Source organism: Eumetopias jubatus, unplaced genomic scaffold (genome assembly GCF_037043125.1).
Source record: "Eumetopias jubatus isolate StellerSeaLion01/CBP00866 unplaced genomic scaffold, mEumJub1_p1.0 scaffold_10, whole genome shotgun sequence".
Taxonomy (NCBI): Eukaryota; Metazoa; Chordata; class Mammalia; order Carnivora; family Otariidae; genus Eumetopias; species Eumetopias jubatus.
In genome coordinates, this window is record NW_028274816.1 from 54,330,186 (window position 1) to 54,353,518 (window position 23,333).

At 45.5% G+C, this 23,333-nt stretch overlaps 1 protein-coding gene across 1 annotated transcript; it reads right to left on the reverse strand.

Moving 5' to 3' along the window:
* Nucleotides 1-1,406: 1,406 nt before the first annotated feature.
* Nucleotides 1,407-21,349, reverse strand: ZNF180 (zinc finger protein 180). Its single transcript, XM_028087863.2, has 5 exons — nucleotides 21,132-21,349; nucleotides 18,265-18,355; nucleotides 11,438-11,512; nucleotides 6,961-7,087; nucleotides 1,407-5,894 (listed from the first exon to the last, which is right to left on the reverse strand). The coding sequence occupies exons 2-5, from the start codon at nucleotides 18,313-18,315 to the stop codon at nucleotides 4,156-4,158; spliced, it is 1,992 nt and encodes a 663-aa protein (XP_027943664.2). The 5' UTR covers nucleotides 18,316-18,355; nucleotides 21,132-21,349; the 3' UTR covers nucleotides 1,407-4,155.
* Nucleotides 21,350-23,333: the final 1,984 nt, after the last annotated feature.

The window sequence follows — 23,333 nt, forward strand, 5'->3', positions numbered from 1 at the left end:
ATCAAAGTACAGAAGGTGAAGAAAATGTTGACTTATGGGTTAGGCAGAAGAGAGGGCTATACTGGAAATTTTCTTTGCTGCTGCTTTGCAAATGAACAAAATTCTACAAATGACGAATTCTCTACTTAATTAGTATGAGTGGAAGGTCAAGTTCACCTACCACTACAGACTCCAGGAAATACAAGGGCCAGTGCCTCTAATTCTCAAATTACCACGTAGCTCAGATACAGGCACAGCTTCGGATCCACCAGACCTAGACACTCACCTCAGACTTGGAATCAAAATAAAATCAATGTAGAGATATATTAAGAAAATTAATGGGAACGTTAAGGAACTCTCATAGGGCTCCACAGCATAAGTCTGGCAATCGTTTCTATAAATCCCTGAACATGATCTTACCGCTTCTTGCCAATTCTTGGACCCACCTAATATCCATTCAATAAACTCCTTTTTCTGAATCAATTGGCCAGCGTTGGCTCACGTGCTTCCCAACTAAGAACCCAGGTTGCTACAATTTGTAAAGAATAATGTGCTATTCACTGATGTGATCCATTGAGTCTTCTACAGTGAAACAGTCCGGGGGCAACCACTGTCAACAAACTGGAAAAAAAAATACTTATTTTTCAAGATAAAGTTCTAAAGGCATAGGTAATTTAACTGGTCTTGTCAGGTATGTTAAGTAAGACACACAGAATAGATGCTATTGATTGAGCGCAAGATCCAAATGAAATTTAAAAATACAAAAGTGTATCTGAAAACAGTATTTAAAAATCTGAGTCTCCCCTCTCCTAGCTGAAATCTCTCTCAAAAAAAAAAATCAAAAAACAATAAAACACATTTATCTTTTCAAGCCTAGAAGTAAGCTGAAACAGCAAACCACAAAATGAGGTGGAGAGAGTACAAAAGCAGTAAAAGCTGAGGCGTGTGAGAGGACACATAACTATTGTTAACACTGCTATATGGTATATTTGAAAGATGCTAGAGAGTAAATCTTAAGGGTTCTCATCAGCAGGGAAAACAAAAAACCCCATGGTTCTGTCTCTATATGAAATAATGAATGTTAAATGTGATAACCATTTCACACTATATGTAAATCAAGTCAGGCTGTATACCCTAAACTCTACACAGTGCTGTATGTCAACTATATCTCAGGAACCCTGGGGAAATGAAAAATTGGTTCTAGGAGAGTATTTCCTAACATCTAGGTAGTTAAAAACATTTTGGTCACTTTCTATTTATTTCTAATTTTACTGGAGTATGGTGAAAGAAATTTGGTTTGTAAAATCACTATAAATTCTTCCATGGCAAAGTACAGCTTTATTTTTGTGGATTTTACACAGACAAAAAATGTTTATGCTAGGGACATATGTCATTATACATACACAGACACACACATATATATACACACATATATATGTGTATATACATATATATGTGTGTATATATATATACACGCCATACATATGTCATTAAAATCAAGCTATCGAGTCCCCTTTTTAACCTTAAATTTTAGGTTCTCTCAGAAGTTTAATTACATATTTTTGGCATGTTGTCACATGCCTTAAACTTATTATTGATACAGGAATTTTTGGTCGACTGTCTTTAAATTAAAAGAGTATTTTTCCTACAAGGGAAATTTTTGAGCAAATAATATAAATTAACATTTTTATTAATTGAATCTATCTTATTTCAATGCACTTGGCAATCTTAATCCCCACTCAGAAACTGATATATTTATGACGTAGTGCACACAGACTTACATATTCAAGCTGGCCAGAAATACACACATGCTTCAAAAATTTTGCAGTTTTAAAAATTTCACTTTCAATGAAATATTTTCAATGTTTACTGAAGAGATTACTTTGCAATAAATCACTTCCCAAACTTGAAATATTCAGAGCCCTCGTTCTTCACCCAGTTGGCTTTATACTCATTTGTACAATCACGGCTTCTTGCCTTCAAAGTAAGATTCAACATGCCCAATGAAAATCATCCTAGCACTGGTATTGTTGTGTGTGTGTTTTTTTTAAGATTTTATTTATTTATTTGACAGAGAGAGACAGTGAGAGAGGGAACACAAGCAGGGGGAGTGGGAGAAGGAGAAGCAGGCGTCCCCCCGAGCAGGGAGCCCGATGCGGGGCTCGATCCCAGGACCCTGGGATCATGACCCGAGCCAAAGGCAGACGCTTAATGACTGAGCCACCCAGGTGCCCCAGTGGTATTGGTTTTATCTATAATTTGGGGGGAGGGGAAGAAGCCTATTCACGTCCCATTGCAAAATTAGGACTTTTCACCATTTTATGTCTTCCCCAAAAGACAATGCATGGAGAACCCTGCTATTCGTCTATCTGTGCATTCATCGACTGAGTAAAGATGTCTCAGGGTGTGTGTGGAGCTAGTTTTCAGCCATCAGTAACTGTTCCCCAGAAATTTGATCACTGGCATGTGTGCTGTACTCTGGCTTAATCCTCGGAGAGATGGCTCCTCTTAGGGTCATCTCATGGGGACAGAATTTTACTGAGGGTGACCACTATCAGATGTCTTTTTTTTCTTTAAGATTTTTAAACTTTTTTATTTATTTTGACAGAGAGAGCACAAGTAGACAGAGCGGCAGGCAGAGGGAAAGGGAGAAGCAGGCTCTCTGCCGAGCAGGGAGCCCAATGCGGGGGCTCAATCCCAGGACCCTGGGATCATGACCTGAGCCGAAGGCAGCCGCTTAACCGACTGAGCCACCCGGGTGCCCCCAGATGTCACTTTTGGTTTCTCTTTCTTCCTCCAGGGAATTCAGCTCTGTTCTCTGGTCTCCCATTTCAGCTCTGAGCTTACTTTTTATTACCTCTCTAGGATCAAAGGTTTCAGGTCCGTGATAATCCATAGGATTAGAATTTATGATTTAGGGGCAAAGGCCAGAAAGACATATGAACCGCATCTTAGAAACCAACAAATAGCTACAAATCTTACCTAAAATCATTCTTGCAAGCTTAATTTAGGTGATGAGCACTTAGCCATGGCAATGCTCTCTCACGCAGAAAACTCTCACATTAGGAAACAAATTCCAGAGGGGGGAAAAAAAAGACTACATGGGGGAAGGCAGACCCTTAAAAATAGAGCTCCTTTATACTACTTTGTAAATATAAAAATATGCCCTCTACACAGCCTGCATATCCTCAATCTTTCATATAGAACCCCTTCTGGCCTAAATTTCAAGTTCCCCATTCTCAGGGAAATATTTTCAATGAGGAAAATCCCTGGGAATCTAAGTCCGAAGGAGTGACCTACTCAAACTAATCCAAATGGAAATCTCAGAACCCTGAGGGATCTCTTATCTAGCAACCTAGTCTTTCCTAAATGGTCAAAGATGGAAATCTTTGGTTTAGTTTTCGTTTTTGTCTAATTTTTACTTCTCATATTACTTACTATAGTAAAACAGCACACATTCCAAAAGAGAAAGCCAGGCATAAACCTAAAAATCAAATAGATACACCCAGAAACCCTTTCAATTCTGATCCATACACAAGTATCACAATGGTTCTGGAAATTGCTGTTCTATACTCTTGGCCTGCATTTTTTTTTCACTTCATATCATAGCCATTTTCCTATCTTTATGAAATCTTCACATATAATAGAAAGTGCTGAATAAAATAGATTACAAAGTAGCTACTGGGGAAATCATGTCATAAAATGGTACTGAAATACCGTTTCCCAGCCTAGGTTCCAATAACTATAGCAATTTTCCAATCTTCTCAACAAGCCCACCAGTGTTTGCATTCTCACTCTTTATTGTTAAAGAGGTCTACCTCACTCGCAATCACTGCACAGTAAGTTGTCCATTTCATGGTAATTTCCTCAGATTCCGGTCAGAGTGCTTTCTGCAAGGAAAAGTGCCAATATTTATTACTTATGTGGCAATGTGTCATAAGGGCCAAGTTTGATTTTTTAATAGAAAATTGTTGAAGTAAATATGTGATTCATTGTTTTTCTTTCTTCTCCAGAACGAACTTCCAGATACACAATAAGAGAAGGTTAACATTTGAAAGAAAAGAGGAGAAAAGAAAAAAAAAAAAAAAGAAGGAAAAGAAAGAAGGAAGAAAGGAGAAAGAAATGCAAAAGGAAAAGAAAAAAAAAGAAATATACTCTGGCTGAAAGATTTCCAAACTAGTTACATTCATAGGGTTTCTCCTCAGCATGAGTTGCCTGATGCCTAATAAGTTTAGAACTATTAATGAAAGCCTTCCCACACTGATTACATGTAAAGGGCTTTTCTCCAGTATGAGTTCTTTGATGTACAATAAGTCGAGCACTCAAGCTGAATGTTTTCCCACACTGATTACATTCATAAGGTTTCTCTCCAGTATGAGTTCTTTGATGTTGAGTAAGGCATGAACTCTGCCTGAAGGACTTTCCACACTGATTGCACTCATAGGGCTTTTCTCCAGTATGAGTTCTCTGATGCACAACAAGAACATAACTCTGGCTAAAGGACTTCCCACACTGGTTACATTCATAGGGTTTTTCTCCGGTGTGAGTTCTCTGATGCATAACAAGGTGAGAACTGCGGTTGAAAGATTTTCCACACTCATTACATTCATAGGGTTTCTCTCCAGTATGAGTTCTCTGATGTGCAACAAGCTGAGAGCTCCAGCTGAAGGATTTTCCACACTGATTACATTCAAAGGGTTTTTCTCCTGTGTGAGTCCTCTGATGGGCGACAAGTTTGTAACTCTGACTAAAGGACTTTCCACACTGATTGCACTCGTAGGGCTTCTCTCCAGTATGAATTCTTTGATGTGCAATAAGTTTATAGCTCTGGATAAAGGATTTCCCACATTGATTGCATTCGTAGGGCTTCTCTCCAGTGTGAGTTCTTTGATGGGCAATAAGTTTGTAGCTCTGCCTGAAGGATTTCCCACACTGGTTGCACTCATAGGGCTTCTCTCCAGTATGAGTTCTCTGATGCACCACAAGAACATAGCTCTGGCTAAAAGATTTCCCACACTGATTACATCTGTAAGGTTTCTCTCCAGTATGAGTTCTCTGGTGAGAAACAAGATGAGAACTCCGGCTGAAGGATTTCCCACACTCGTTACATTCGTAAGGTTTCTCCCCGGTGTGAGTTCTCTGATGTGCAACAAGATGAGAACTCCAGCTGAAGGATTTCCCACACTGATTACATTCAAAGGGTTTCTCTTCAGAATGGTTTCTCATGTTTTGAGCAAGAGAACTCTGGGAGGTTTGACTACAGTTATATTGACTCTCTTCAACAGGTATTCTCTGTTCATTACGGGATATACTGTGGTTCAAAACTTGCCCACATTCCTTAAAATCTAAGGATCTTCCTCTTGCGTGTATTTTCTGATGTATATTTAGGGGTACATCATGGCTAAAAGATTGAATACTGTCACTAAATCCATAGGATTTATCTTCTGTTTGAGTTCTTGTAAACTGAATAAGGTGAATGTTCTGGCGAGGGTTTCCACATTCATTATTCTCACAGAGTTTCTCACTGTCATTAATCGTCTCATTAGTGTTTACAATGGAATTATAATGCAATTTTTTAACATGTGAGGCATGTTTATGAAAATGGTTTCTTATGGGTATCATCTGGGGTGAAAAAAGACTGGAATTCAGACCACTTTTCTCTTCAAGTTCATCACTTTTATGGACTCTCTCATAAGTAATCGCTTTCCTGTGAGTAAATGCCATTTCTTTCAAAAGTCTCTCTTGTTTTTCCTGTTGCTTTTCAAACTGGTCCTTACAATCCTGAACTTCTTCACACGAAGATAACCAAGGATCATCTCTTGTCAACCTTTCTACCTTCACTCCACGGGATGGTTCATCATCAAAAATGTTCTGCTTTGATGTTGATTCTCTTCTTCCAAGTGCCGTTGCCAAGTCTAGAAGAAAGCAAAATAAAACATTCTAGCTGAAGAATGTTAGAGTTAGAATACTGGGAAAGAAGCTGACAAACAAATATGCAGAATATATATAGATTTGTTTTCCGCTATGGACCTATAACCTGGATTAAGAAAACAGAAGGGTGGGATGAAGCAGTAAGCAGAGAAGTACACAGCCCAACAATATAACGACATTAAAATTCAGTGTTTCCGAATAAAAAGACTTTAGATGCCAAATATCTCTATATTCCAAAATAAGATCACTTGTGCAGAATCTACAGAATAACAATTTTGCAAGTCTTAGCAAAAACACCAGAGTCCTTTCTACCCTCTTTAGTGCTAGACACATGTTCACTGAAGTAGAGAACAGTATCTACATTTCTGGGAATTTCTGGAGGCATGTGTCAGTAAGACATGGGCAAACGACCTTGTGAACCAAGAAAAAGAATATCCCAGGTTCCCTAAATGCCTTAGCAGCTATTAAGGCGTGATGGATTCCTATGGTTCCAAGTGAGAAAGAATGGAGATTAGCTCAGAAGCAGAAGCCTGTGTTGACTACTAGGTCAAGCACAGAGAGTACATCTGGAAAAAGTGGCAATGTATACAGTCCATTAGGAGTGGGAGATGGAGAAATATGTAGTATGCCCTATGGGGATTTCTGAAATTAACCTTCAATACCTGTAATGATTCCTAAGTGTCTGTTTCTCACCTGGATATGTATGTTGGGAAATGTTAATACTCATCCCCTTGCTCCCACAAGGAGATTGCATCTGGTTTGAAAAGCTGATAGGGACCAATATAGGACTTGGGGTGTTTGGGCTGGGGACAAAAGAAAATCACTGCAGAATTTGGTCCCAGTCTTTTGGCCTTTAGGAACTATGAAAACTGAACAAGCTCAAACCCAAGAAGCTGTACCTTTGCTACTCTACAAATTAAAATTAAATCTTCATTGGGGAATAAAAGGACACAGGTAATCTATGTGTGGTCAAAATCATCCTGACCTCTGAACTCCACAGCTCTTAATCAATTGGAATCATTTCAATATACAAACTTCATTAATTCTTACCCCAAGAGACCAGGTCCCTGTAGTTCTCTAGGATCACATCTCTAGGATCACACCTCTGATTAGGGTTCAAAGTGCCCTCTTCCTTCTGAGTGAAGTCCACAGTCACAATTTTGAAGTTCACTCCTTCCTAAAACAGGACACACATTCCTGCTCAGCTGGGTATCATTTTCTTCCAGTGTTCACAAAGGAGGAAAAGTTTGACAAACGGTAGAAGGAAAACTTGGCCTGGAAATTGTCCTGACTGTCCAAAGGAAGATCCAGTCAAGGTGTACAGGTGCCTTTTATGTAAGGCCCTTTGGGTTTTGGATGCTGGACCTGTTTATACCCCAGAGAGGAACACCGGGTCAGAACAGATAGGAATTGTTTTCTCTCTTGTTCACCTTGAAGAAAATGCTTATTCTGATTTTTGCCCTGGTGAATATAAAACTCCCACTTAGGCATTCCCTCCAAATTCCCAAGAAGCTAACAAAACAGGGTCAGCACACTTTTTCTGTGAAAAGGTCAGAGAGTCAACATTTTAGGCTTGGCAAGCCATACAGTCTCTATCACAACTACTCAGCTCTCCTGCAGCAAGGAAGCAGGCACAGAAAATATATAAACAAATGGGTGTGGCTGTATTACAATAAAGTTTTATTTACAAAAGCAGGCGGTGGGCCATATTTGGCCCACAGGCTTTACTTTACTGATGCCTGAAATAGAAGATGAAATGTAGGTCTTAATGAAAGGCAGTGTGTATAGGTTAAGAGCACTGGATTTGGAAAAGGGATGCATTTTCTCATCTATTAAGAGCAAAGGTCAGGACACCTGGGTGGCTCAGTAGGTTAAGTGTCTGCCCTCAGCTCAGGTCATGATCCCAGGGTCCTGGGATGGAGCCCCACTTTGGGTTCAGCAGGGAGTCTGCTTCTCCCTCTGCCCCTCCCCCTGCCCCTGGCTCATGCTCTCTCTCGTAAATAAATTTTCTTAAAAATCTAAAAAAAAAAAAGAGCAAAGGTCTGAATTTTAAAAATATATATATCTAATCTGACCATCTGTCTTCTAAGGTCAGTTTATCCCATTTGTATTTATTAGGCTTAATCATACCCAACTCATTGGGTTGTTTGGTGATTTATTGTACGATATATGTAAAGCTATTAGCAATTCACTGAACAAAAAGACAAACGCTGGCAAATGGGATCGAAGGGTGATGGGTATCAAGGAAGGCACTTGTGATGATGGGCGCTGGGTGTTGTATGTAAGTGAGGAAATTTTAAGAAAGGATTATTAGATCTGAGAACTCTGAAAAATTAAGTGACAGCCAATGTGACCTTTATCTTGAACTCTCAAGCTTGAGAGGACAGTTCCATTTTGTCCACACTCAGAGCTGCATTGTAAAGCCTTCAGGAGACACACTGTCGCTACTGACATGCAGAGGGGGTCTCTTGGACTGCCTCCTCTCAGCGAGAAAGGATCCGTTTCCAAGACTACTGGGCAGGAATTTTGATCCAATAAAGTGCTGGGGGTGATCTGTCCTTACCCAAAGGCAGCAAAGGCTGGGAAAGTGGAATGCCACTTGTCACTAAAGGCTCTTTAAGTAGACCTGGTGTTCCTGAGCTGTGGTGCATGAACAGGACAAAGTCCCCGAGTCCCATGTAAGTCCATGCAAAATGCTGCTGTACCTGCATTTTTCTAAGTTGGGACCCATAAATTTCACCAAAACCTCAGAAGTTTTCATGATTAGCGCAAAACGGGATTCAGAAATATCATTTGCACACTGCCACCTATGTTGAACATGGATCTATAGGTACTGTTTTTCAAGCTCCAATTCCTACTTCCTTTTCATAAACACTCCCCTTCACTGTTTAACGCAGGTCCCTTTAATATCAAGCTTGTCCAGGGGCGCCTGGGTGGCTCAGTCGGTTAAGTGTCTGACTTCAGTTCAGGTCATGATCTCAGGGTCCTGGGTTCGGGCCCTGCATCAGGCTCCCTGTTCAGGAGGGAGTCTGCTTGTCCCTCCGCCCCTCCCCCCGCTTGTCCTCGCTCGCTCTCTCTCAAATAAATAAATAAAACATTAAAAAATATATCTGGCTTATTCAAATGTCAAATAAATAATACCGAACTAGATTAGCACGCCTCCCTCTGACTCCACCCCCAGTTATATGTTCTGAAAGTTCCATGGATTTCTATCCTAAGACTCACCACACGTTCTGTTCATTTGCATAATGGTCATCTTTGTCACTAGGCTGCAATCCATGAGGGCAGGGGTAAGGTAGTGACCGTTTGTAACTATTAACTCCAGTGCTCAGCATAGTACAGTAGTTATGAAATATATATATTTGGCAAATGATTTCAATGAGTGAATCCATAGTATCAACAGACTTCGTAATATCTCAAAATAATCTGATTTTTGGTCCAAATTCTGATTTAAGTCCTCTCTCTCACCTGAATCTCAGAGGCCTATCACACACCTATCTGAAAAGTCCCTTCAATGTGTGGATACTGGTTTTTCTCCACTTTTATCTCCATTTATTCTATCCTTCTTCTCACCTGCCCCAACTCCCCACTCCTCAAAATTCCTTCCCAGACCCTTCAACTTTGTCCTTGGGCACTCTACTTCTAAATAATGAAACCCTACAGCTTCAACATCATCACCAAATATTCCCTCTATATCCTCGTGTTAATGGAAACCTACATTTCCCCCCAGTGACCCCCTCCTCTGCAGGCCCCACAGGCTCACAGTCGCTCAGCATCAAAGGGGGAGGGTGTGTCTCCCAGTTACACTGAAACTCACGCCATTTACCTTACTTCTTGGACCTTTGTCCTACCAACCACCTGAACACTAACCCCAATCCAAGGGAAATGTATAATACCTCGGATGCATCCTCTACTTTAAGAACTTGTCTTGTCTTGCACTGTCTCTAGCATCCATTTGTAAAGTTCTCTGATAATAATATAAAACTAATTGACTTTTTAATTTTTTTAAAAAATTGAAAAAATTTTTCAAAGATTTATTTACTTATTTTAGAGGGGAGGGGTAGAGGGAAAGGGAGATAGAATTTTAAGCAGACTCCATGCTGAGCACAGAACCCAACGCAGGGCTCGATCTCGTGACCCTGAGATCAGGACCTGAGCCGAAGCCAAGAGTCAAATGCTTAACTGACTGCCCCACCCAGAAGCCCCTAAAACTGACTGACTTTAATGAGGCACTTTCTGTGTGCTATCAGTCTGTGAGCTAAGCATGTTGCATGAACTATCATTCATTGAATTCTCACAAGGTCCCTGAGAGAAAATACTAGTAGCAGCACCTTTTTTTTCTTTTTTCAGATGAAGAGCTAGAAGGAGAAATTAACACATATGTCTGAAGTCAGTGGCTGGGATGCAGCCTCCAACTTCGCCTAACATGCGTTCTCAGTCATCAATGCCTAGCGCTAGCCCAACTCCCAGCCCCTAGAATTGCTCCTCGGCACCCTGCTCTTACGGTGAGACCCCAGACCTTGAAATCACCAGAAAGTACTCCACCTCTCATGTCACACAGACAGAACGCTCTACAACATCAGATTGCTCTCCCTTACTCGTCTCATCCTTTATGGTTTGGGGCCATTACTCAAGTATCTACTATTACTATCCACTGGTCTGTATTCTTTTCCTTCCCATTTAATGCCCCTCTTATCTTTTCCATCTTAATTATTCCGCTTAGAGTAATTAGATCGTTCATTTTAATCTTTCTATTTGTTCTATTCAAAAATCCTCTTTCAAATAGTACCTTGCCCTATGGGGCTTTTCACTGAATGTACCTGGCTACAAGAACGAACCTGAATGTCAATCTACGATCTACAGAAAGTAGGTTCCGGAATGCCACTGAGAAAGAAAACTCCCAAGAGCAGCTATATAGAGTACTGTCAGTGGTCACTACCTGGAATGATCTTTTTGGACTGACCGGCAACCCTGTTATACCTCCTGGAGCTGCTTGTCTCTCATAATCCAATAGTACTGTTGTTCAGCCCTCTCCACCCGTGTCAAGCACCTCTCCATTCCAATTTCCAGTCCCATGCCCAACAGATAACCACCTGACTGCTCCCAGAGAAGAATCTGAGCATTCCAAGAATTCCCTCACCCTCATTCTTCCTGTACGGGTCGGTCCTCCCTCCTCGGCAGAGCCAACACGTTCACCTGAAAGATTTCCTCTGGTGCTAATCAAGCACTCTGCTTTGTCGTTTTAACTCCTCTCTCCACTTACGTCTTTCTGCAACCACTGAAATAGAGTCAAATCTTTTCAATCCTTTAAAGGGAGGGAAAAAAAAAAAAAGAAGCCCTCAACTTCAAACCTCCTTGCAGCCATCACTCTCTTCAATCTTTAGCATGAGAACTGACCACGTTTTTGTAAAAGCTGTCCGCCTGTACCTCCGTTTCCTCCCTTTCTGCTCACCTCCCGGCTCACTTCAAGATAGTCCCCGCTGCCAAGTGGCTATGCACATTTCTCTATGGAGAGAGGTCAACTCACCTGGGATGGAAGGGCCAGTGACCCAGCATCTTCTCTCTCGACCTTGACGATAATCTCTGGAGGAAGGAGAGAGTCCTGAGGAAGCAAAACAGATGAGGAAAAGGAAAATAACCAGGAAGCTAAGTTGTGATGCAAAACTCCCACTGTGAGTAGGCTAGGATTTGAAAAACCACCTGTTTTAACACATCCCACCTACAGTACTTCTGCTCCCTCCCATTGGTGAGCTCAAGCTAGCCATGTGGAGAGACAGGGGACATCTGAAGGGGCAATGAGGCACCGGACATGGGCATGAGGTCCTTGTGGATCTTCTAGGCCAGCCCAGCTACCAGTTACATGGAACTGAGTGACTCGACACAATGTGGGCAAAAAGAACTGTACAACCATGTTGTCGGAATTCCTGGATCACAGAATTATAAGAAAATAAAAACACAGCATGACCAAAGAATCATAAAGAGAAAAGGTCCAAAATGTAACTTCATAAAACATTTGGCAGAAAGCCAACACACACAACAAAGGCACCATCAACAAGAATCCATACTATTAAGACTTGGTCTAAATCAGTAAGAAAAAGGTACCTTTAACAGTACAAGGGACAAAGGGCTATGCACATGCAACTCAACCATGAAGAAATAAAATGGCCAGCGAATACACCAAAAGATGCTCACCTCTTTAAGTCAGATAATATCAAAGCTCTATTTCTGTAACTACCTATCTCTCTCTATTAGAGGCTATCAGTTCACGCTGATGCCTCCAATGACCGTTCAACAGCGCATTTTATTCTAGCCTTCCTGCTTTCCGTTTTTGTGCCTTAACCAGCTCCCATTATCCTCTTTCTATTTACTTATTTGCTCAGACCGCTCTGTGTAACCAAAATCCCGACTGCGTGGACTATTTCTTCTGCCTGTTGCTAAGGACTCCCACCCTGGTGGCCGGCCAGTCAAGAGCATCATACTCCATCAGCGGGGGTTTACGTTGCTACAACCTTCCTGCAGGGTTGCACCCACATGCCCACGCTCTCCCTCCCTCTCCCCCTCCTTTCCCCCTCTCCTTCCCTGCTCTGTGTGCTGGAGCTGCCTCAATGTAAAGAAGGCCCGAGGAGGGGCGCCTGGGTGGCTCGGTCATTAAGCATCTGCTTTCGACTCACGTCAGGATCCCAGGGTCCTGGGATCGAGCCCCACATCAGGCTCCCTGCTACGGGGAGCCTGCTTCTCCCTCTCCCACTCCCCCTGCTTGTGTTCCCTCTCTTGCTGTGTCTCTGTCAAATAAATAAATAAAATCTTTAAAAAAAAAAAAAAAAAAGAAGCCCCGAGGAGAAAGTTCAGCTGCTAATTTGCCTGTGTTACTGCCCAGCATAAACAGCAGGATGGTTCATCCACCTTACAGTGGCCACGTGGGCATTGCTAAAGAGCTCCAGGTGCCAAACGAACGAAGAAACCACACTCACAAGGCCACAATAACAATTTCAAAACTTCAAAACATGATCCAGGGGAGCCACCAAGTTTTGACTCGTGTATCATGGGAACTCGGCTGCGGAGAGAAATCACATTCCTGATGCGCAACAACGCCAAACAAGTCTTCCCTTGCTACAAAAGTGGTTGACATTAAATTCTAATGATGTAAGAGCCAGAAGTTAACGCATCCTGTAATATAAATAAGCAAATGCCCAAGGAAATGAGAATTTTTCAAAAAAGGGAAACTTACAAACACTAGACTGTATTTTAAATTATTATCCTCTTTCTGGGTTTTGTTGTTGTTGCTGTGTTTTGTCTTGAAACAGCTGAGACAAGTTAAGAAATGATGCCAAGAACTGAACAAGCTAATGTTTCTAACTCAGCGGGTACTTGGTAGAAACTAAACTCCAGCATGTTCCTTGTCTGCTACAACTGCTGAGACAATCTTACTTGGGGAATATGGGTGCGCCTTCTCTTTCATCAAGACTGTTTCCAACACCTTTTGAGTTAAAAGTTCTCTTCGGAAGAAAAACAAAAGGGAGACCAGTCTGCTCAGAGTCAATTCTGCCTCAATGTCCTTCCCCGCCCCCACCCAAGCAGCCGAAGCCATCCCTGTCCCCTGCTTTCGCTCCTTTGCATCACCATGTCCTCACACCTCTGGGTTTTGTCCACTTCCACTAGAGCGGGCTCCGTAAGAGCTGGCTCTTGTCTCCTGTTCAACATGGCTTCACTGTGCTTAAATCAGTACTGACACAGAGTGGGCACTTCGTACACGCGTGTGGACAATAAAACCACCACCGAGAGAAGGTACATGGAACGTGGTCCCGGGAGGCACCAAATCACTGCGGAGAACCCAGCTGCTCTGCTGGTTAGCAGAAACCTCTGATGGGTACCCTTGTTCCTCTAAAATTCAAAGCACCAGCCTCCAGAACGTACTCCTACTGACTTATTCAAACTAAATGTTCAAAAACCACCTTGTCACAAAAGTGTGTGAACACCCACCCACACTGGATTACTATTTTAGGAACGTCCCCTGTATTTGTATCTTAGCTGGTGCAGTTTCCTCCAGATAATGTCACCGGTCACCTGCCAGGTATGTTTCAACAACCACAGAGTATTCAACATAGAATATCTCATACATTTTTTAAAAAAGATTTATTTATTTATCTGAGAGAGAGAGAGAGCAGGGGGAGGGGCAGAGGGAGAGGAAGAGAGAGAGAGAATCCTCAAGCAGACTCCCCAGTGAGCGTGGAGCCCGACACAGGGCTCGATCCCAGCACCCTGAGATCATAACCTGAGCCGAATCAAGAGTCAGACACTTAATGACTAAGCCCCCCCACCAGGTGCCCCAATTATCTAAACATTTTTGAAGGGAGGAGTAATATGTCTCTTTCACCAACGCAGAGATTAATGGTAATAATGTTTAGCAAACTTTTTAAGTCCACGAAGTTCACCAGAGATGGTCCAAGCGCCAATTGCCTGATCCAAACTCTGCCCCTTTCCTCTGCCCCATGGCTCAAACTCTCATCATTCAGGCCACCTCTTCCAGGAAGCGTTCCCGGACAGCACACAGTCTCTTCTTCCCTTAGGATTTCTTAGCTCTTTTACCTTTACTGTAACAGTAAAATCACTCTCTCTTTGTGTTATTGCTTCCATTTCTACACCTCTCCCCTGGGTCACGAGCTGGGTGCTGTAAAGAACTATTTTTCATCTTTGTACCTCAGTATTGAGTAGGAGCACATGTGAGTTATCAGAATTTGAAAGGATTAGACATATGGGCAGGGTTTGGGGAATATGAATGGAATTAAAAGCCTTTTATTTTTTTTCACTATTAACTATTTATTTATAGCTTTACTGAGGTATGGTTGACAAAAACTATCTAATATTTAAGGTGAACAACATGATTTTTTTTAGATATGTGGACACTATGAAATGAGTACCACAATCAAGCTAATTAACGTGTCCAGCACCTCACACAGTTACGATTTTTTGGGGGGGCGGGGGTATGATGAGAACACTTAAAATCAATTCTGCATGTTGAGACTGACAGGGGACAGATGAGGCTCTACCACCCGTGTGGCAGGGTTCTGGTCTCAGCCCCCGACAGCAGGCAGGGCCTTCCCTGGCCCAGCCACTACCAATATTTGAGAGATTAAAATCTCTCAGGTGATGTCCAGCAGGCTGGCTCACTGGACTCACCTCCCTCACTTAGCGCCAAGACTTGGGCTCCCCTGATTTCTCTTCCTGCTGGGGCTTTAACTGGTATCCATCAGGCCCAAACAAAGTACTTGCGCATCTTCTGATAATGATTAAAACTTACTAGAGGACACTCAGAGTTGAGAAGTGTGCCAGCCAGCCTCTAAGATGGCCCCCAATGGCCCCCACCCTCCTGGAATTTACACCCTACGCAGTCCTTGCCCACATGATACCAGCGGGTCTGTGTGACTGACAGATTACAGAAGAAGTGATGCTGGGACGCCTGGGTGGCTCAGTTGGTTAAGTGTCTACCTTCGGCTCAGGTCATGATCTCAGGGTCCTCAGATCGAGCCCCAAGTCAGGCTCCCCGCTCAGTGGGGAGTCTGCTTCTCCCTCTGCTCCTCCCCACCCCCACTCATGCTCTTTCTCTCTCTCTCATACAAATAAATCTTTAAAAAAAGAAAAAGAAAAAGTGATGCTGTGTCACTTCTGAGATCAGATGGTAAAAGACACTGTGGTTTCCATCTTGGCTGTGTGCAATTAAGCGCTCTCTCTCTTCTCTCTCTCTTTCTCAGGTCCTTTGCTCCAGGAGAAACCAGCAGCCCTGGGGAGAGGTCTGTGTGGTGTGGAACTAAGGCCTCTTGTCAACAGCCATGTGAGTGAGCTGGCAAGGGGGTCCTCCTACCCAGTCAAGCCTTCTGAAGAGAGCAGCCCAGGCCGACAATTTGCCGCAACCTTGTCAGAGACGCTGAGCACCAGAAACATCCAGAGAAGCTGCTCCCAGGTTCCTGACCCTAAGAAACTGTGTGCGATCGAAAATTTTGGTTGTTTTAAGCTGCTGAGTTTTGGGGTATGAAACCACAGATGACTAATACAAGAAGGAAGATGTTTCTTCTTTTCCTGTGTAGCCTTGGAATATACAAGAAGAGCATTCACGTCTGAGAACTAGGTCAGCTTTCTCCCTAGCACCTCACATGGGGCCTTACACTGGCTAGGCAATCAATGAATATGTGATGAAGGTAAAAATTATAATGAACAGATTGCTAGTTCAGTCATGTAACAGAGAAAAAAATGGCAAAAGAACTATGAAGGTTCCAGAAAAATATCCGGTCACTAGCTTAAAGCAGAATGCCAATGGTCACAATCAAAGCACACTTTACTTGTAGTTTTGACAAAGTGTGAATGTACTTATCTAAATTTAAATGCATAACTCCCTCTAAAACTCTTGCACTATTAGTAGTTAAATTTTGGGGAAGTCAAAAGTTACACATGGATTTTCAACTATACAAGAGGGTAGGTGTTCCTAACCCCTGCCTTGTTCAAGGGTCAACTGAACAGGGAATCATACACAAAAACATTTACAAAAGTGCTATTTGTAACAGCAAAACACGGAACACTAAATATCTATTAACAGTATGCCCATAAATTCTGGGGTTATTTCTGCGGAAATCTGGGTGCCAGGCGTGCATATTGGTATCAGAATGTCACTGTTCCCAGGCCCTGACAGTGGACAGAAATAGGATCATACGAAAACCACGAGCCACATCAATACCTACAATCCCCACTGAACACTAAAGTGCATTCCACTGCTGCTCTAGCCACATCTGATTGTGGGAACCCCGGCTTCCATGAGCCTTATGATATTTACTCACCTGGCCAACCTCCGCCCCTGCGGATAACTCATCTCCCATCCCCACTGCCACTCCCTCTCCCACACAGATGCTCCTCGGCCCCCCTGGACTTGGCCCTCCTCACCCTCCTCACCCTCCTCAGCCTCTGACTCTGCAGGCAGGTGGCCTCTTCTTAGGGACTCACTCTCATGCCGTTTGGACTTGGACGCCACATGGATGACCTTGACTTCTGGCCTGGGCTCGGGCTGTCATACCCCACGCTGGGCTTCCCTCATGCGTTGATAACCTCAACCTGCTTCGGGTGTGACGCACCACACCGACAGGTGCCCCCGGCCCCAGCATCTTACACCACATGGGTCACCCTCTGCATGGACTGACTGCACTTGGGCTGTCCCCTCTGTGGACGCCCTTCTCACCTGCTCTGGCTCTCTCACCCCAAAGCAGATCCCCCCCACCAGACGGACACTCACCTCACCCCACTTGGGCTCCGGCTCTCAATGCCACCTTCCTCACCCTGTTTGGTCACTGATGCCCCCACACACGGACACCCTTCTCACCCCACAGGATGGAGCCCTCCCTCAACCACAGACCCCTACCCGGCTGTGACCCACCTAACGGCTTCAGGATTGAACTGTTTAGGAAGGGGGAGTGAAATTCTAACGGAACATTTTTAAGAAGTTAAATGTTTTCAAAGAATATTTGTCGTAGGGAAATGCTTTAAATTGTTGATTTCTTAACCTTAAAATGTGCTATACAGAAGCAGAAAACGATAGACAAGAAATGAAAACATAAAGTCACTCGGGATGTAACTTGCACATAATCTTTGTTAACTGGCATATTTATACTCTTCTAACACATTTTCTATACACACACAAACTACATCCCTTTTTAAAAAGATGATCATTCCTGGGGGAACCTGGGTGGTGCAGTCGGTTAAGCATCTGACTCTTGGTTTCAGCTTGGGTCATGATCTCATGGTCATGAGATCAAGCCCCATGTCGGGCTCCACACTCAGCAGAGTCTGCCTGGGATTCTCTCTCTCCCTCTCTCTAAATAAATAATCTTTAAAAAAAAAAAAAGACGATCGTTTCTAAACCTTATTTACTTAACATAGATCCTACATATCTTTGTATGTTGGGAAATACGCATTCTCACATCAATGTCCACAGCATATTCCATTTCATGGTCTCCCCATAACTCTTTAACATTTCTCCTGCATGGCCCATTCTCAATTTTTTCCAATTGCTCGTTCCCAAGCAAAACTGGGAGTTGCTGCCCCAGGGGAATCAGTACTCTAAGGGCCTCTGATACAGGGTGCGAAACTCCTCCCGGGAAGAATTATCTGGGTTAAAATGGTGAGGAAATGCAGGGAGCCTCCTAAAATGTAGAGTGTCTCAAGTCAGGAGAGACCAAAAGCCCCCAAAACACTGCAAAGAGAGCCAGGTCAGCTCCCAAGCCTGGAGGGTTGGGCTGTGGGGCCAGGGGTGGGGTGGGGTGGGGAGCAAGCTCTAAGCTCTGGGTCTCCTCGAGGAAGGAAAGTTCCACTCACCTGGGCACAGGTCTTCAGGGGCTCTGGGGGCTTCTCATCCTGCTCTTCCATGCTCTCCTCCAGGCACAGGCAGAGGCCTGAGGGTCCTGAGCTGCAAGGGCAGAAGCCCTTAGAAGAGCAACCTGGCGCAGGTCCACCGTGGCGCCCCCCCCTCCCTGGATCAGTCTCCACTTCCAGGACGCATTCCCCGTGGCAAGCTTGCCTCTAGAGGTTTCTACCTGAAAAGCTGTGCATGCACGTAGAGTCCCTCAGCCCCTCTCCCAGGCCAAGACTCTGCAGCTCTGGTACAAACGGGTACCCCCACTACTATCACAGGCCTCTGGACCCCCTAACTATAAGTCATGCCCAAACAAAGCCTTCTGCCCACCACCAAAATCTGCAGTACACGTCAGTCCCTCCCTGCCCCACTGGGCTGTGGAATCCTCACAAATGCCCAGCACATTGAGGACCCCCTAGTGTGCACTCCTCCCCCGCCATGACCCGAGTCTGCAGCCCTAAACCAGCACCCCTTCCTTGGGCAAGGAGCTGGGCTTCTGGGACTGACCACCCAGAATCACACTCCCCGACTGAATGCATGAAGCTCGTGACACAGCCCCACCCCTCCCAGGATCCGACCCCTCCATTAACCTGGCCTGACCCTCTCACAACCTGTCATGAATCACCTCCCACTTCCTGCTCAAATAACCAAGCATATTCATGGAGCTTGGCTGCACCATCCTGCGGTCTACTGGCCCTTACCAGAACAGCACCAGCCGGATCCCCAGCCCCAAACTCTCCTGAGCCCCGAACATGTAGCTCAGACCTGGTCCCTCCACCAACATGGGTATCCTCAGGCCTGAATCAGCAACAGAGCCGGCATGGGCCTGGGAGCTTCCTGACAAACTCCAGCACATGCCACCCGCTCTGAGGCCCAGAATGTGGACCTCGGCTGTCTTTGTGCCGGCTCAATATTTCTGGGTCTGAGACTAGAACAGCCCCTGGCAAATCCAAGCCCACACACCATCTTACCAACCCTACCCCATCCTCCCCCTCCTATCCACACCCCCTTACCCCCACCGGAGTCTCACTCCAACAGTACAGTGTGGGTTCCCAATGCAGCTGTGTCCTGAACTTGCACACACACCATTTCCTCCACCAACATCCATAGGCCCCTACTTGGGCCACACCTGCCCAAATGTCCTTCTGGGCACCTGCTGCTTAGGGAGATCCTGTCTTCCCACCAACCTGGGTACCGCCAGGCTGTGATTAATGCACCCTCTGCACAAAGACCCCCAGTACCCTCTAATTCCCACCTCCAGCCTCCTCTTTTCCATCCAAATACTAGTGTGTGAGCACAAGGGGACATGGAGCAGCCCTAATCCTCCATAGCCCCGAATCTGCAGGTGCTCCCTCCACTCATTTGGGCATCCTCAGGCAGTACCAGGGTCCTAGGACTGCCCATGCCTCCCCATTCTGCCCAAATGCCAGGTGTCCCAAGACCAGAACCTGCAGCTCCAGCAGCGACTGCCCCAGGCCACCCACCTAGGTTCCCTCCTCCTACTGGCACAACACAGAGCAGGCTCACTCCCAGAATCTGCACCCAGGACCTGGGCCTTCCACCAGCCCGAGAGTACCCGAGTGCAGTCCCTGCTCCTGAGATGAGAAGCTGCATCTCCCACTCTGCACCTCAATACCCGAGATACCTCAAGTACCCACAAGCCTCTGGAGGATTCTAGGGTCACCTGCCCCACTGCCTGCTCACACACCAGAATATCAGAACACCCAAACAGTAGCTTGAGCAAAGAATTCCAGAGTCAGCCCCGGGACTTGAGCACTCACCATCTGGGGGTTCTCAAGCTCATGACAGAGCAGCTCCCATGGGAACCAGGCCCTTTTGCTTCCTCCAGTACAAATGTGAGCCCCTGAATGCCACAGAGTACAGCCCCCTCCAGGTCCAAATATGCAGCCCAGACTCTGTCCCTCTGTCCCTGGGCATTCTCGTGCCTGCAAGCAGAGCAGCCCCTGAGCAAAGGTCCTGAGAATGCCTACTTTGAGATCATGCTCGTAGCACCCTGCTTCCTTACCAAAGCGCTGTCAATCTCATGCAGATGCTGCAGCTCTGTTCTTCCTGGACGCCAATTCTGCACCTCTAACCCAAAGTCTCCACCAAACCTGAATGCCCTAGCGCCTTGCGCTATTCCAGGATTACCAGTCCAAATTCTTGCTTCCCATTCAAACACCCCCAGCACGTGCAGGGAGCGGTCTGCCTAGAACCCACCTCCCGGTCCTGGTCCCTCCTTCAACCTAGCAGTCTGCAGCCCATCAACGATTCTCAGAGAGTTCGCTCAAGCAGCACTGCCTCTTCTGGAGCAAGAATCAGCAGCTCAAACCTGGTCTCTCCACTACCTAGGGCGCCCGTCGGGTCCCCAAGCCAATCACCCAGAATCTCACCTCCCACTCCAAGCTTCCTACTCAAACGCCTACTCAAAATACAGGGATAGTGGCACAGCCCCTCTCCTCCAAATCTGCTGTTGAGTACTCCATCAACCCGGGCTTCAGTCCTCTGAGCCTGCACTAAACCGGCCTAGCACTGGTGGAGGGGAAGGCGGGGTTCTCAGGATCTCCCCACATCCCAGCGTATGGCCTGTCTTCACCAACCTGGGCATTCTCAGGCCTGGGACAAGAGCACTACCCGATCAAGCACTCGCGCAGGCCCTCGGTCCCGAATCTGCAGCTGCACCAGTATCTCCACCTACTTCGGGGACGCAGGGCTAAAGCGCCGCCGGCGAAGGTACCAGATCGCCCACCCAACACTCCCAACCCGTTTCCCGCCTACACCCTGCGCATGCGCGCACGGGACACCCAGCGCCGCCCCGCCCCTCACCGACCTGGGCGTCCACGGGCTCGCGGCCGAGGCCGGGCCTGTCCCAGCTTCAGGGCCCGGCACGGCTCTGCGGCAAGACGAGGTCGGGTTAAACAACCCCCGGCGCCGATTCTGCACACTACAGACTCGGGTTAAGTTAGTTCGGCCCCCCTCCCCTAGTTGGCATCCGCAGGGCCGCTCGACTAATGTCCGACCCCAGGCACGCGGCGACTGCAGGCGCCAGCGCGCGCGGGACAATGGCTGCGTTTCTGGCCGAACCCGGAAGTGCGTTTGGGCTCGGCGAGCCGGGACTACAATTCCCAGAAGCCTCAGCGGCGCCGGCGGCGATTAGGCGGGAGTCCAGCTCCTTCCGGAGGCGAGCGTGGGGATTACGGCCACACGCGCCCGGTAGGGGTAGCTGCTGGGGGCTGTGACTGTTGTGTGCCCGAGTTTTTGCGGGGCGCCGAGACAAGGAGCAGGACCTGGAGGGCCAGGTCTGGGCCCCGATGCGTAGGCAGTGGCTAACTTGGGAAAGGCTGGCCTGGGGCCGGCTGGACGCCCAGGAGCGGCCGTGAAAACGGGATCCGATGGAAGGGCGGGGACCCCTCCCGGGCGCCCACTGCTTTGTCAGACGCTTCGCGCGCGCGGTTTCCTTTTTGGTCCTCGAGTCCAAAGATAGTGGCTACAAGCCCGCTACACAGTCCAGGGAGCTCCTGTCAAGTCCTTCAAGAATCTGACTTGCTGATATGTTTTTGTAGCTCATGATGGTAAAATAGCAAGAATCCTTTCGTTTTTTTAAATTGAGTTCTTTCTCTGCCTGTAAGGCTTTAAGCATCTGTTTTCTATCCCTCCCCTTCGCTTTTTGCCTCATCTGACCATTTTTCTCTCTCAGTTCCAGCCACGCTGGCCTTTCCACCTTCTCCAGCACCTCCTTTAGGCTCCCACCTTGGGACCTTTGCATGTGGTATTCATGCTGCCGGCTGGCTCTTACTTTGAGGATTCCCCTGGATTCCAGCCATCTAAGTCTTTAGGTAGATGTCACCTTCTCATGAGGCATTCCCCCATCAACCGTTGAAAGCTCGCAAACAAACCCTTCACTCCCCACGTACTCCCTGCTTCCCTCATCTTTATTCTCTAGAGAAATTTTCACTAACATAATCATATGTTGTGGGTATTTATTTGGTCTGTTACCTGCCTTCACCACTAGACTGTCAACTCCATGAGGGAAAGGATTTGTATCTACCTTGATTAGTGCCGTATCCCCAGCATCCTAAGGTACCTAGCACATGATAGATGCTCAATAAATACTTGGTTTGTTTTGAATAAATAAAGGTTCTTGGCCCTTTGTTAAACACCTTAACATCTCGTTAATTGGCGCAATCACCCTGTGAGAAAACAGTGATGTTTAGTTCCACCCCACCAGGGAGAAGCTGATAATTGGAGCCCTGCTGTATGAAAATATGACATTTTAAAGGTTTTCTTTTTTATTACTGTCAAAATACTCCTGTAGTTTTCTTCACATAACTTCTAACAACAAATTATTGCTATTTGAAATGTAATCTCTACCCCCCAAATTTCTTATGATTGGTTATTGTGGTTGATTTTTTATTCTTTTAAGGATTTTTACTTATCTCTTAGAGAGCATGAACGTGCACGCACGCGAGAGAGAAAGTGAGAGAGAGAGAGGCAGACTCCCTGCTTAGCAGAGAGCCCAACACGGGGCTCGGTCCCTGGACCCCAAGGTCATAACCTGAGCTGAAGGTAGATGCTTAACTGACTAAGCCACCCTGGCACCCCTGAAATGTTAGGAATTTTTATTGTATTTCCTTTGATACTCTTGGCTTTTCTAGTAAGACAATCATCTACAGATAATTATTTCATCTCTTCCTTGCCAATATTTTTAGCCAGATATTTCCTTGCATTTGGATTGTGTTGGCTATCATTTTCACAGTAGAAGTGACATTCTTGATTGTGTTCTCTTTTTAATGGGCATCGCTCTAATGTTGAGGGTTAAATATAGTTGTTTTTTTAAATGGAAGTAGGTAACTTATTGGTTTTTTTTTTTTAACTTTTTGTTACATAAATTTCCAGCACGAAAGTAGAGAGACTAGTTAAAGGGCACCCTCTTTGGCCTGTCATGCAACTTAATTTTCCACTGGATCTTTTCTCATCTCTAGCCCCACCTGTGCTTTCCACTGGCCTCCTCCTCCAGTGGTTTTGAAGCAAC

Bases quoted from the DNA above. Each gene is read 5' to 3' on its own strand.
- ZNF180 (XM_028087863.2), bottom strand. From the start codon at position 18,315: ATGGAAGAGCAGGATGAGAAGCCCCCAGAGCCCCTGAAGACCTGTGCC. The intron at 11,513-18,264 runs GTGAGTGGAACT...TTGCTTCCTCAG, and splicing joins CCCTGAAGACCTGTGCCCAG to GACTCTCTCCTTCCTCCAGA. The intron at 5,895-6,960 runs GTAAGAATTAAT...GCTTTCTTCTAG, and splicing joins CAGGGACCTGGTCTCTTGGG to ACTTGGCAACGGCACTTGGA.